This window comes from Heteronotia binoei, chromosome 2, assembly GCF_032191835.1.
Source record: "Heteronotia binoei isolate CCM8104 ecotype False Entrance Well chromosome 2, APGP_CSIRO_Hbin_v1, whole genome shotgun sequence".
Taxonomy (NCBI): Eukaryota; Metazoa; Chordata; class Lepidosauria; order Squamata; family Gekkonidae; genus Heteronotia; species Heteronotia binoei.
The window spans coordinates 80,403,380-80,417,154 of NC_083224.1; the positions used below are offsets into that span (position 1 = coordinate 80,403,380).

The 13,775-nt window shown below is 44.2% G+C and overlaps 1 protein-coding gene across 3 annotated transcripts in view; it reads left to right on the forward strand.

Moving 5' to 3' along the window:
- CIMAP3 (ciliary microtubule associated protein 3) overlaps nucleotides 1-13,775 on the forward strand; it is a 47,603-nt gene that overhangs the window by 13,159 nt on the left and 20,669 nt on the right. The window contains exon 1 of one of the 3 annotated variants that reach the window (XM_060233270.1): nucleotides 3,282-3,421. The exons of 1 other annotated variant lie outside the window; for it this stretch is intronic. In XM_060233270.1, coding sequence (XP_060089253.1) covers nucleotides 3,379-3,421 — 43 coding nt within the window. In that variant the 5' untranslated portion in view covers nucleotides 3,282-3,378. Of the gene's footprint in view, nucleotides 1-3,281; nucleotides 3,422-3,458; nucleotides 4,291-13,775 lie in introns of those variants that run through there. One more of the 3 variants, XM_060233272.1, reaches the window with a different exon arrangement.

The window sequence follows — 13,775 nt, forward strand, 5'->3', positions numbered from 1 at the left end:
AAGTACTTCCTTTTATCAGTTTTAACCCAACTGCTCAACAATTTCATTGAATGCCCACGAGTTCTTGTATTCTGAGAAAGGGAGAAAAGGACTTCTTTCTCTACCTTCTCTATCCCATGCATAATCTCGTAAAACTTTATCATGTCAACCCACAGCTGATATTTCTCCAAGCTAAAGAGCACCAAGCGTTTTAACATTTCTTCATAGGGAAAGTGTTCCAACCCTTTAATCATTCTAGTTGCCCTTTTCTGCACTTTTTCCAATGCTATAATATCTTTTTTGAGGTGTGGTGACCAGAATTGTACAGTACTCCAAATGAGGCTGCATCATCAATTTATACAGGGGCATTATGATACTGGCTGATTTGTTTTCAATTCCCTTCCTAATAATTCCCAGCATGGCACTGGCCTTTTTTATTGCAATCACACACTGTCTTGACATTTTCAGTGAGATATCTACCACGACCCCAAGATCTTTTTCTTGGTCAGTCTCTGCCAGTTCACACCCCATCAACTTGTATTTATAGCTAGGATTTTTGGCCCCAATGTGCATTACTTTGCACTTGGCCACGATGAACCTCATTTGCCACGTTGACGCCCACTAACCCAGCCTCAACAGATCCCTTTGGAGTGCCTCACAATCCTCTCTGGTTTTCACCACCCTGAGTAATTTAATGTCATCTGCAAACTTACCTCCCTCCATCATCAGACCACTATGTCCTTAACAGTTCAAGAACTGTTTCCAATCTCCAGGCAAGGCCTGGAGCTCTCCCAAAATTATAGTGGATCTCCAAACTAGCGATCAGTTCCCCTGGGTTCTATGGTATCACATCCCTGCTGAGCTCCCTCTCTTCCAAAACTCTGCCTCCCCTCGGCGGGGAGGGCGGGATATAAATAATTTATTATTATTATTATTATTATTATTATTGCTTCCATCTCCAAGAATTTTCCAACCCAGACTTGGCAGGAACCCTAGTTGCAGGATGGGCATGAATTTATTAAGGGTCTCTTTTCCTCAATACTGTGTATTGGTTAGAAGCTAGGCATACTGAATTACTTTTTGTTATTAAAACCGCCCTGCTAGAGGGGAGGAAATGTGAAAACCCTACTAGAGTACAACCCCCCCCCCCCCAAAAAAAACCCACCCACTTAGGGATGTTAATCAGAATTATTTCTGTTCTCTAGAAATAGGAAACACTAATTCTCTTGTATAGCATACTTTGAAAATAGCCATGACTGTGCTTCTGACAGTGGAAGAATTTGGTTCAGGTTCAATAGGGTTCTCTGTTAGGGAAGCACCACTGGGTCTGGTGATTTTTTCCTTGTGCTCAAAAGGACAGTCAATAAGCTTTATATAAAAAGCCAAGCGCCCACAGCTGCAACAAATGTCACACCCAATCCACTGGAAAAACTTTCTCTCAACCCCAGATGCACGGAATTTAGCTACAGATGCTGCATAGGAGCACACTGTCCCAGTTCTTCCCCTTTATTAGTAATAGTGTCTTAAAGACTAACCTGAAAATTCATGATAGTTCATGCTCACTTATTTTGTTCTGAAAGACTAACCAACTTTGCAGCAGGGCATGAGCTTTTGGGAGTCACTGCTCACTTCTGATCTGAATTGAGCAGTGACTCCCAAAAGCTCATGCCTTGCCACAAAGTTGCAAAATAAAGTTAAGAGTCCAGTAGCACCTTTCAGACCAATTAAGTTTTATTCAAAGTATAAGTGTTTGTGTGTGTACATGCACACTTCTTCAGATACAATGGAATGGGAGAAAATCATTTAGACTTATAGACAGCATTGGGGGGGGGGACAAATTAGCATATAACATGTAGACATTCTGAAGACAAAGCAGGGACAACAAGCAAAGTGCACAGGGTCAACAGCTGTATGGATCCAATTAAGGGGAAACAATATTTGAAGCAATAAATACATCAAATTAGGAGATGTGTGTAAGATAATTGTTTCTAATTGTGAGAAAGTTAACTTTATGACACTCATCTACCTCTCCCTTAAGTGTACAGGTAACAATTACTATATGTTCTTCTAAATCAGGGGTGTCAAACATCTGGCTTGGGGCCAAATCAGGACCCCAGAGGGCTCTATCAGGACCTTGAGCAACTGGATGTCATCTGCTTCCTTATCCCTTTCTCTTGCTTCCTTCTGTGAAACAGCTTGCTTTGCAAGGATTGCTCAATCACACAGGAGCCACAGAGCAAAACTATTTTCTCCATTGGCTGAGGCTTGAGGAGGAAGGGGGGAAGGATAGCCTGCTTTGCCATGCTATCACAATCACACAGCAGAGCTACTGAGCCAAGCCTCTCTTCCTTCTATTGGCTGAGGCTCCCCTCCCCCTGGTCCCCTGGGGAAGGTTGTAAAGAGTCAGAGCTTCCTTTGCCCAGTTCCCTAGATCCCATGGGAGAAATACAAAGAAACCACCTTTAAAACAGAATGAGTGCTAATGTTTTAAGCATGTTTTAAGGTTTTTTTTTTAAAAAAAAATAATTATGTTTGCCTGTGTCCTTTATAAAGTTTATATCTCTGCAAATTAATCTAATAGGGTCACATATGGCCCAGCCCAACATGACCTAGCCTGACAAGGTCTCATTTATGTTAGATCTGGCCCTCATAACAAATCAGTTCAACACCCCTGTATCTAAATACTATACGAATATGTTGTTCTTAGAGGCGTTGTGTCTGAAAAAAAATCTATACCTATATATTCATTATATTGCAAACAGTATTCAATTATATTATTCAAAAGAGAAAAAAGAGAGATAAGAATGCAAAAAAATACATAGGATCTCTAAACCTTACAGAGGATTATAGAAAAGAGAAAGGAGAGGATGCATAAAAATACAGAGGATATTTAGTCCTTACAGAGTGCTACTATGCTGGTTAGTCTTTAAGGTGCTCCTGGACTCTTGCTCGTTGCTTTCACAACGTTTTATAGGGTGGTTTGCCATTGCCTTCCCCAGCCATCTACACTTTCCCCCCAGCAAGCTCATTTTACGACCTCGGAAGGATGGAAGGCTGAGTCAACCTTGGGCCGGCTATCTGAATCCAGCTTCCGCCACAATCGAGCTCAGGCGGTGAGCAGAGAGTTCAGATCACAGTACTGCTGCTTTACCACTCTGCGCCACCGGGCCGCTACAGCTTAATTGGGGGCATCTCATTAAGAGCATGATGAAGTGACGCTCTTTGTCCATATGACGCCCCACCTTTACCCAATAGCTCAACGGCCACTCCTGACGCCTTTCTCGCCCTCCCCTCTTCGAAACAGAAGACGCCCTGTTTGTCCTCCGGGCCTATGGCGCTTGCGACCCGCCCACTCCCGTCGCCGTTGTAACGGCAGCCGCCAACTGCGAGAGCGGCAGGATGTTACCGGGTCGTCGCCACCTGACTTGGAATCTCACAGAAGGTGGGACGGAACGGGCGAGGGGGGAGCGGCTCTCTAGGTCACGCTGAGCGAGCTGTTCGCCAGCCCTTTCCTGACCGCTAAGCACACGCTGGCATTGAGACCCACTTGTGCTGTGAGGTTGCCCTGAGACCCTGCGGGGCAGCCGCTCCTGCTACCCATTTCCCCTTGCTTTTGTGTACAGAGCAGGCAGGCTGGCTCCTGAGGGCACAGATGTGGCTGGAAGGTGTAGAGTGCTGCGATTCAGGGACAGAATTAGTTCTTGCTGCAGTTCTGAAGCCGGGCGGCACTTGACAGGTACAGAGCTATGGTTAAAATTCGGGTATAACAGTTGGAAAATCCTGACGAAGCATTTTTTTTTAATTCTTGAAAAGTAGCCCATCTCTTTTCCCCTTGAGAACAGCAGATAGCACTTAATCCAGCTTTTCTAGATATAGGCCTAGCTTTTCAAACGCTGAGATGTAGCCCTGGTGGGACCACATGAAGGAGTAAGGAGTGCCTCTCATTAATCAGAATCATGGTGGGAAGTGCCTTCACGATGCAAACAAGTCAACGCATGGCGACCCCTCCTAGATTTTCAAGGCAAGACATGAGCAGAGAGTTACTTTTGCCATTGCATGTCTTGTGTGCGAAAATCCTGGACTTGCTTGGTGGTTTCACATCCAAGTAGTGCAAACAAGAGCAGACCCCATTTACCTTCTGAGATCTGATGAGATTGGGCTACCCTGGGCCATCCATTAAACAAGGCATTAATCAAATCACTCTACAATGAGCACCGCATACATCTGGGATTGAGTGGCAGGACTTCCAGATCCAAGGATATGGTCAGAGGCCTGCATGTGATCGTTGCAGGGTAGGAATGTTCTTGAATGGTAGGTACTTGGTTCCCCATAGTTTCCCAGGGAAACATAACAAAGGCTGGTATAGCTATATTATGCAATAGTTTCAAGATGCTATGTAGCTCTTAATGCTGAAGTGTCTTAATAAGTAACAGAAGAACTGTCAGAATTCAACTGAATACAAATCTGGTTATCTCACTAAAAAGTGCAGTAAGTAGTGAATGTTTCATGGGTTGTCTTCCCATCCCCTATCCCCAAGTTATATCCAGGCAAACATGAGGTTTCTACCAATGTTGCATAAATTTATTTTGCCACAATGAATGATGGGTGATGGGAAAAAAACTTCATTCCTACAGTGCTGAATTCAAATTTTGGTATTTCTGTTGTGTAGAAAGCATAGCTCCCAACCTCACAAATCCCCCTGGAGCAGACATTCCAAATAAAAAAGGTAAAGGTGCAAGAACCAGTCATTTTCGGCTCTGGGGTGACGTTGCTTTCACAACGTTTTCATGGCAGACTTTTTATGGGGTGGTTTGCCATTGCCTTCCCCAGTCATCTACACTTTCCACCCCCCCCCCAGCAAGCTGGGTACTAATTTTACCAACCTCGGAAGAATGGAAGGTTGAGTCAACCTGGAGCCAGCTACCTGAACCAGCTTCCGCTGGGATCAAACTCAGGTTGTGAGCAGAGGGCTCTGACTGCAGTACTGAAGCTTTACCACTCTGCACCACAGGGCTCGTGACATTCTAATACTTACGAGTTATTAGTTCTAGTAAGTATTGTCACCACCTTGCACAGTTGATTAATTTCATTAATTGTAAATTATTATGTCTCTTATTGAATCTTTTATTATAAGATTATTTGCCTCCAGCTTGATTTCATGCCCTCGATGCTGGATCTTGTACCACAAAGTCTGAAGTATAAATTTGGGGGAGTGGGGATGTCAGTGGCAGATGCTTTGCATGCTGAATGTCCCAGGTTTAGTCCCTGGTATCATCAGTGCTTTTTTCTAAGCCACTGCCAATCATAGTAGATAATGCTGACTTTGATAGACCAATGGTGTGCCTCCATATAAAGCATATTAATACATGATTGTGTTCAAAGACTTTGCAGTAGAGCTGACCACTTTTTTTCTCCAGGACATCCCTGTCCACTGTGCTGGAAGTCAGCCAAGCAGATCACGTATTCACATGCAAGTTATGTACAGGCTTCTGCCAGTTTTGTAGGTCAGAAGGCACCAAAGGTCCAGAGAGATCCTGGCTAACTCCAGAATTTGAGGCCAGTGGTGGTGGAAAGTGCTGTCAAGTCACAGCTGACATGGTTTATGAAAAGAGAGACCACTTCAAGGAGATAAAACAACTTTATTGTAGTTCCATAAAATACAGTATCTTTGCAGCTGGCAAAGCCAAAGCTAAAACAACAAGGCAAGGAATGGAATGTAATTAGCATAATTAAGAACTGAGCTCCAATAGTACAGCAAGCCAAAGAGGCCAGTACGTTACATCCCTTCCACTAGCTGACGTAATCCTGCAGATATCTTGGTCGTACCCTGTCACACTGTGGGTGACCATGACTCTGCACTGGGGCTGATGTAACCTCTGATGTTTCTGTAGTTTCAAACTTATTTTGAAGTCCAGACTCCATATCTACATGTCCTTTCTACATACCTCAGGCTCATCCCATCTTCACCGCCAGTCGGCTTTTTTGGTAGAAAAAGCCCAGCAGGATCTTATTTGCATATTAGGCCACATTGTGAGGAAAAGCCCCCTACTTTTCATACATGTGAACATCATGACCACCAGCATGGTTGCCAGGGTGCCTGGAGATTTGACTCTCACACATCTGCTTAAGAAGTGGACTTTGCTTACAGTTTCTAAGGCTTATGTGGCAGCTTTGCATTCTACATCTCTGAAGGGTGTGAGCCAGAACTACAGACATGCTCCAGCTGCTCCTTGTGTGCCCAGTTTTGGCCACTGCAGTGGAAGAAGCCAGGCCACCATGTTTTCAGCCTGGCTCCATGGACCTAAAGCTAACAACAGCAGAATCCATCTTGCTTTCCTGATCCAAGCATACCCTGCCAGGCTGAACTCATTCCTTCTTAGTGGGAAAGTCACACGTACACACCCTGAGCCTGCAAGCAACCCATCTGTTTTATGAATGGATTAATAGCTCCACTGTTGATCCTAATTGCTCAGCAATACCAGAACAATAAACCTTGCCCAGCAGAAGATGAGAAAGAGGAAGGACATCTCCTGTCTCCATCAAGTCTTTTGTCTAACCCGGGTGGTACCTAGGCCAGCATTTGATTACCTATTGTCACCCTCCTAGTTAATCCCATTTAATCTTAAGTATCCAGCCATTTCCATTCTCACCCTAGTCTAATACCTTGGAGCCGCCCCAGGCAGCATTGCAGCTTGGAAATTTCCAGCTTCACCAGACTAAGGTGAAGTTCATTGGTCAAAACTGGCATCCAATTAGGTGTCAGCAAGGGATGTCCAGCCTCCTTGGTCATCATAGAGCCTCCCCCTGCTCCTCCCAGCACCTAAGGGGTCTAAGAGAGTCTATTTAACCTCTGACCCAACTCCACTCATGGGTGCTTCTATTCAGCAACCCACCTTCCACTGTCTAGATCCATCCCCAATTCTGGCCACAGTTTTGGGTCCATTTCCCCTGTCCTCTCATGTCGCCATTGGAACCTTCCTGGAAGAACTACGATGGTAAATATCGCCCTGTATGTCTACCCTGATATGTGTCCCTATCAATCTATCTATTTTTCCTAGACCTGTATGAATGTGTGAATGTTTTGTATTTTTACCTTGTATGAAAGAACTATTATTCTAAATAAATTACAATTGGTTTTTATTAAATTAGAGTCTTTTATTGAGCATTGACTCTCTGATCGGTTGAGCCTCGTATACACAGATAATAAAAGATTCCTATTGGGACAACTGTCTCTCAATCTAATTCCCCAATCTCATTTTGAGAGCAGTTTCCCTAACAGAAATTGGTGGAGAAAGCGTTGGCATTATCCTGTTTGTGTGAACACACGCGTGTCTTCATACAGACAGACGTAAGGTTGCACCGTTCAGAAAGTCTTGCTAGCGAGGCTATTGCGTGAGTGATTGAGTGAATGAGTTCTGTGTGAACGGCTCTAGCGAGCATTTCTATAAATTGTGGGTTGGGCTGCTCCCATTTCTATCATTCAACTGGACTTCTCAGCCGCACCTAGGAGGCCAGACACCTCGAAAGAGGACTGAGCCCGATAGAACGCAAGGGGGAAGTCCCGTGAAGTCTGGCCGCCGTCCCGAGGCCTTCTAAACGCGTCTATCATGGGAGGGAATGTCAGGACAGGCTAGGATTGTTTAAGACCTGGAAAGAGCGCCCTTCCCTTCTCCCTTTTCTTTAGAGCTTAGTGCACACACGCACACACACTACATACACACTCAGACACCTACACACACACACACATTTTAAGTCCTTACACGAGCCTAGGCCAAGGCGAGTATAAGGCACCCGACAAGCCTGAGAACGCAGGGGTGACAAAACCAGTGTGATCAGATTGTCGGAGAGGATTTTAGGGTTTGGCCGAGACCCTGCCGTTGGCGAACTCGATGAACTTAGTTGTGGCCGAGTGCAGCCTTAAGCTGACTCTAGGACTTTAGGGTTTGGCCGAGACCCTGCCATTGGCGAACTCGATGATCTTAGTTTTTTTGTAGCCGAAGCGCAATCAGAGATTGGCAGTAGGCAAAACAAAAAAAGGAAACATAAGTAAAGTTGCCAGCCCAAGTGTAAAATAGCACATAGGAGCCAGGAAGCATCTGGAAATATGCTGCTAGTTCTTTCACTTGGCTGTGCCTTTAAGAGAATTTAGGGGAAGGAGCAAGAAGCTCTCCCTTAGGGTTTAAAATTTGTCCCGGGTCTGAGGAGATAGGAACTCTTCTCAGCCGAAAAATTTCCCTTTTGCTTAGGGCCAACTGAGGAAAAACTCAGGCTCTGAGACTTTTAAAACTTTTTGGTAAACTCAGAACTGCCCCACTAAGGAAAGGTGTAGGGCCAGTGACTTTTGATGGTTTGGAGGCAGAGGCTAGAGAAAAGCCTCCTGAGGAGCTCAACAAGGTGTGCAAGGCCATAAGCCCGTGCCACAAACATTTGTTAGTGTTGCAGAGAACTAAGGAAGGTCCTGCAACTCCCTCCTTTACTTGTGAGACACACAGAGGTGTCCTGCAAGTTCTTTGCTCCCCAATAAGCAGGAAAAGTGCCAGGGAAAGCTCCTGCATCAGTTAATTTTGGTGGCCTGTGGTTAGGCGCCTAACAGTGCAGGAAAACCAGCCCTGCAAGTAAAGTTAGAACTTAAGAAAGAATCCAACCCTTGTAATACCATGGACCTCTTGGCCACGAAGGAAGAACTCCCCAAGCTAGAGAAGTGGTTGATAAAAAAAGGAGATAACCCTTGGAAGAAGGGAGCCTTTGGCGAAGGCCCAGACCCCCTTCAGACCCTCCGAGAGACCTTAGATGAATTAAGTAAAGATAAAAAGATCAGCTCTGGAAAAAAAGACCTCTTGGTAACATGGGGTTTGTTTGAGGCCCTGCGGGATAGCTCAGCCCTGAATAAACAACTCAGGGAACAGCTTACCCAAAGGGACAAGCAAATAGAACAGCAAGAGGTGCAGACAGAAAAGAAGGAACAAGAATTGGAGGCAAGCCTTAAGAGACATGCAGAGGTGCTGGAGGATGAGTTCCGGAAGCATACAGCGGAAAGGGAACTCTTACTCCAAACCCATGCAACAGAGATAGACACAATTCGGCAAGACCATGAGGCCGAAAAAGCAGGATTGCATAGAAAATACGCCGCAGAGATAAATAGACTGGCGGCGGAAAGCAATAGCTTGGACCTCGACTTGCAGCATGCAAATCGAAGCCTAGAGGAGACTAAAGCAGAGAAACACACCTTAAATCTAGCCTACCAAAGCACCATGTCCGCTCTAAATAAGGCTCAATCGCAGGTAAAGGCGTTGAGCAAAGAGCTGGAGCAAACAAAAGACCGAAATAATAAGTTGCAACATGCCGTTGAGATCGCCACAGAAGCGGTGAGAAAAAACAAAGAAGCAGCCAATCATGAGGCATGCAAAAAGGAGATCGCTCTCCTGCAGAATAAGATAGACCGCAAAAATGCTCTTATAGCGGCTGTTTCTCCATCCAGCCTCTATGCTTTTTCATCAGATGAGGAAAGTGAGGATGAGGAGGCAACCAAAGTTAGTGGAACTGCCCCCGCCCTGGTATGTCCGGTAATCACTCGACAGACCACCACCAGACATGGGAACGGCAAGGAGACAGTACAGGTGGTAGAAGGAAATAAAAACAGCTCAGCCCCAGTCCGTCCTGTGGTCACTAAAAAGACCACAGCCAGAAAACAGAATGAAGCTGAATCTGTAAAAGTAGTGAAGGAAACCAGATCTTGGGGAGCAGAGGACATTAAAATGACTGCCAGCTTCCTTGGCCCCTATAACATAGACACCTCAGTGTTGTGGATGGCCAGCGCTAGAATTCACTACAAAGAAGCCTCCTTAACTGAATTAAACCATGTGCTGAGATTATGCGCCTCAGGCCCTGAACTAGACAAAGTAAGAAATGTAATGTATCGCCTGAACCTGTCTAATGCCACCATCTTAGAATGGATGGCTGAGGTACTATCTGCCACCTGGGATGGAGAGGATATAAAAGATTTCTACCATCAGACCTTACAAGGTCATGATGAGCATCCAGTGAACTATCTAATAAGGAAGAAATTCCTAGCAGAAGCAGCTAAGGTAGTATTACCCAAAGACAATGGGGAACCAGATTATGAGAATCAAAATTTCATATCCGATGTGATCAGAGGTCTCAATATACCCACCTTGAGGTGCTATGGCATAACAGCCCTGGTAAACACCACCTGGAAAGATCTAGAGGCTAATCTTGACAGAGTTGGCAATTTTATGGAAAGAGAGAGTAGAATGAAAGCTGACTATGCAAAAAGGGAAATAGTTCATGAAGACTACACAGCTAGATTAAGTGCTCATGAGAAGGAGATAGCAAATTTAACCCACTCTCTCCATGAGGTCAAATGGAGACTGGAGAATGCTTTAAAGCATGCCCAAGTCTCTGAACAAAGAGTTGCTGTTTTAGAAACACAGCTCACTCAGGCACAATATAATCAAGAGCAGGGTGGGCATGGAAAAGAGAGCCAGAACTGGAAGTTCCAAAACAATGGCCTTGGTTCCAGCTCTTCTTGCCATCCCCAGCTTGCCCCAAGGGTTCCCCTCTACAAGCAGGCTTATGCTCCTAGGCGACGCTGTCCTCACTCAGCTCAGCGGACCCCTCGAGACAAAGTCAGAATGGTAGCTTGGTCCCAGCTTAGAGCCACTGGAGCAGACATGAGGCAGTTTGATAAGCAGCCCACACATGTGCTACTTGCTGCCCTTTCAGATGCCATGAAGCCACCAGGGCACATGGTTCCCAAAGCCCCAGGGTTTGCAGAAAATGGAGCTAGCTTCCCCAAAGCTACTGCTTTGGAAGACTTCCCTAATAAGGAAAGGGTAGGGAAACTTACAAATCCTACTCATGAAAAAGATTTAGAAATCCAACAGCTTGCTGAGAAAAACCAGGAATTTCAGCAAAAGTTAGAAGCTAGTAGTAGGAAAGAAAAGGAAACTGCCAGTCTCCTGCAACATGTCCTGGAGTCTTGCAGGGCCACAGAGAGGAGACTGGAAATTCTGGAAGTGCAGGATAAGAGGAAACATGGCAGGGCAAACCCAGCTGTGCAGCCCCAGACTTCTTTCCCCCATGAAAATGAGAAAACAGTCCCTATTTCAGTTCTCTTACCCCAGAATTATGAAGGAAATGTGGTCTCTGAGCCTATGCAGAGTTCCACAATCATGGCACAAGGTATTCCTTTTAGCAAGGACTTGCTCCAGACACTCCTACATGAGCAAGCCTCAGCCCTTTACGCCAGAAATTTACTGTCTTTGTCTCATCCCATTTGGGGAATTTGAAAGCCAGAATTCTGTGGAACTTCAGAGAATAGTAGTCCCACATGGGCAGGCAAGGTTCCTTTGTCTCTGAACCTCCCCCCACCCAAAGGAAAATCTATCATCTAGACTTGAATGTCTCTTAAAACAGAGAGGTCTGGCTTTATTAGGTTTAAAGGTAACAAGGGCACCCTTTTCCCTTGACTAAATAAGAAAACATACAAGCAATGACTTGGACTACAATTAGACCAGGCCATTTCTCCAGGTGAGGCCTGGAGATCTCCTGGAATCCCAGCAAGGGTTCCAGCCTGCAGAGTTAGTTTTCTCTGCAGGGTAATGGGAGCTTGATGTAATATATATTTAGTTTAACCCTTTAAAGATGCCAGCATCAAGTACCTGAGAAAGAGAGACTGCACTAGTTTTTGTTAATTCAAAACAATTAGAGCAAAATGTAAGAAACTGACTGTTTTAACTTTCAAATTGGCTGAATGAAAATCTGTGAAACTCACAAGTTCATCTTTCTCTCTCTTGCTTATAAAGTCAGAAAATATTTATTGCCTCAGTTCTATGAATTTTAAATGGTATAGCCTCTGAGCTTGTACAGAGTGCCTGCAGATTAGCCCGAATAGAGCTGGCTAAAGTATTGCAAATGCTCAGCACTCTTGCTATCAGGAAGAAATGCTAATTGTTCTCCCTCTTGCTCAATGGAAATCTGTAGCAGTAAAGATTTGATAAGTAACTAAGGCAAAGGAATAGAATTTTAAATGCATTGCCCTGAGAAATTAAATTTTTGTTTATCTCAGGTCTCCTTAAGGTACAAGCAACTCAGTGTCTTTGAGAGAGAGAGCCTCATTGTCTTGTAAGAAGTGTTGCCTCTCCTTCTCAAAGGTCACAGCAACACAAGACAGCTAACCTCAAATGGGCAAGTCTGTCATTTAAATCTGAAAGTACAGAAAGGAGAACCTCCAGCTGCAAGAGCAGCATCAACTAATGTAGTACTGATTGGCAAATCTCCTGCAGACCCTCTTGAAAATAAAATCAGCCAAATTCAGCTTGAGTCAAAGAAACTGGAAAAGAGTTACAATTTTGAGCCCCACCCAGGCAGAAAGCTCATTATTCTCCTCCTCCACCTTTCTTTGTAAAAATTTATCAGGATTAGATAAGAGTACTGGCCAAATCCATTGTGTCTGTTTTAGCCTTTTGTTAAAGCTAAGCCCTCACTTTACCCAAGAGGGAAGGAATTTTGGTTTGTCTGTTAAAACCCTCCCCGCCTTCTTCATCTAGGGGGGGTGGAAATACAGTTGAGGTATTTTTTTTTTTTGTGCTATTTTGAATTCTCATCTTCTGATTTTGGGTCTAAAAAGATATAATTTCAAAAGTTTTTCATTACCAAACTTTTTTTATATTGCAGTCTCTCACAGAGACAGCCTCTTCCCAGCCAGAGAATACCTGGGTGGAAGATGTGCATACTACTGTGTTTTTGTAAGGTCGCCAGTCTCCAGGTGGGACCTGGAGGTCTCTCCCAAAATCATAGCCTTTTCCCCAGTACATTGAGGCTAAGCCTCTGGAGGAAATAAGTGTCCAAGGAAATGGACTGCATGCCTTGTGATTTTCAAATTTGACCCAAATTTCTAGAAATCTCCAGCCTGGAGCTGGCATCCCACAGCTCTACTTACAGCCAATCCTTCTCTGCTAGAGAAAATCCTCTGCCTGTAAACTGCCCTAATACTAGGAGTTCTCCTAGATTAGAAGCTTTCTTTCTGTTATTTTTGCTGTACCTTTTAAGTCTTAAAAATATTTTTCTAGTGACTGGTACCAATCTCTCCTATACTTAGATTTTGTAGCTTTGATTTTAAGGGAAACACTTTTAAGAAATTGCTCCTCAAAGTCTATTGGGCATTCCCAGTGCTTTGCTTTGCAATCTGTGGGCCCTTTGCTGGGCATTGGAGCTCAGAAAATTTTATCTCACAAATTTTGGTTCCTACAAGAAGTGAAGGACATCTGTACACTTCCTTGGGGGTAAAATTACCCTCTCCCTGTGCTTTTTCTCTCTTAAGCCTCAAGGACTAATACTCTGGTTGTTGGCAGAATTCCTGCAAGCTCTTGGTTTCCATTAGAAATCTGGATTCCTCAAATGTACTTCAACTATTGATATCTTCATTTTCTCTCTGAATACCATTTGCATCATCAATCTTCCCTTTTTGCTATTTGGTGAATCTTGAGTTTTAATTTTAGTTTAATCCAGTCTGCCTGTGGAAAGAGGTATCCACATGATCTTAAGAGGCCCCAACTTGTGGGCTCAGTATCTTTGTTTGGTCTTAAGTAATATAATGACAAATGGATGGTTCTGCCTCCACCTATAATATATATCTTGTTAGAGCTAGACTTTCTCTGAGCGAAAACCCTTTTCTATTTTCCATGTTCTCAAGGAAATGAGCAATAACTTGTTAGATTCTTAATGTAGATTCCTCAGGGTTCATTTCTAATCATGATTTTCTACTTGCTACTAAA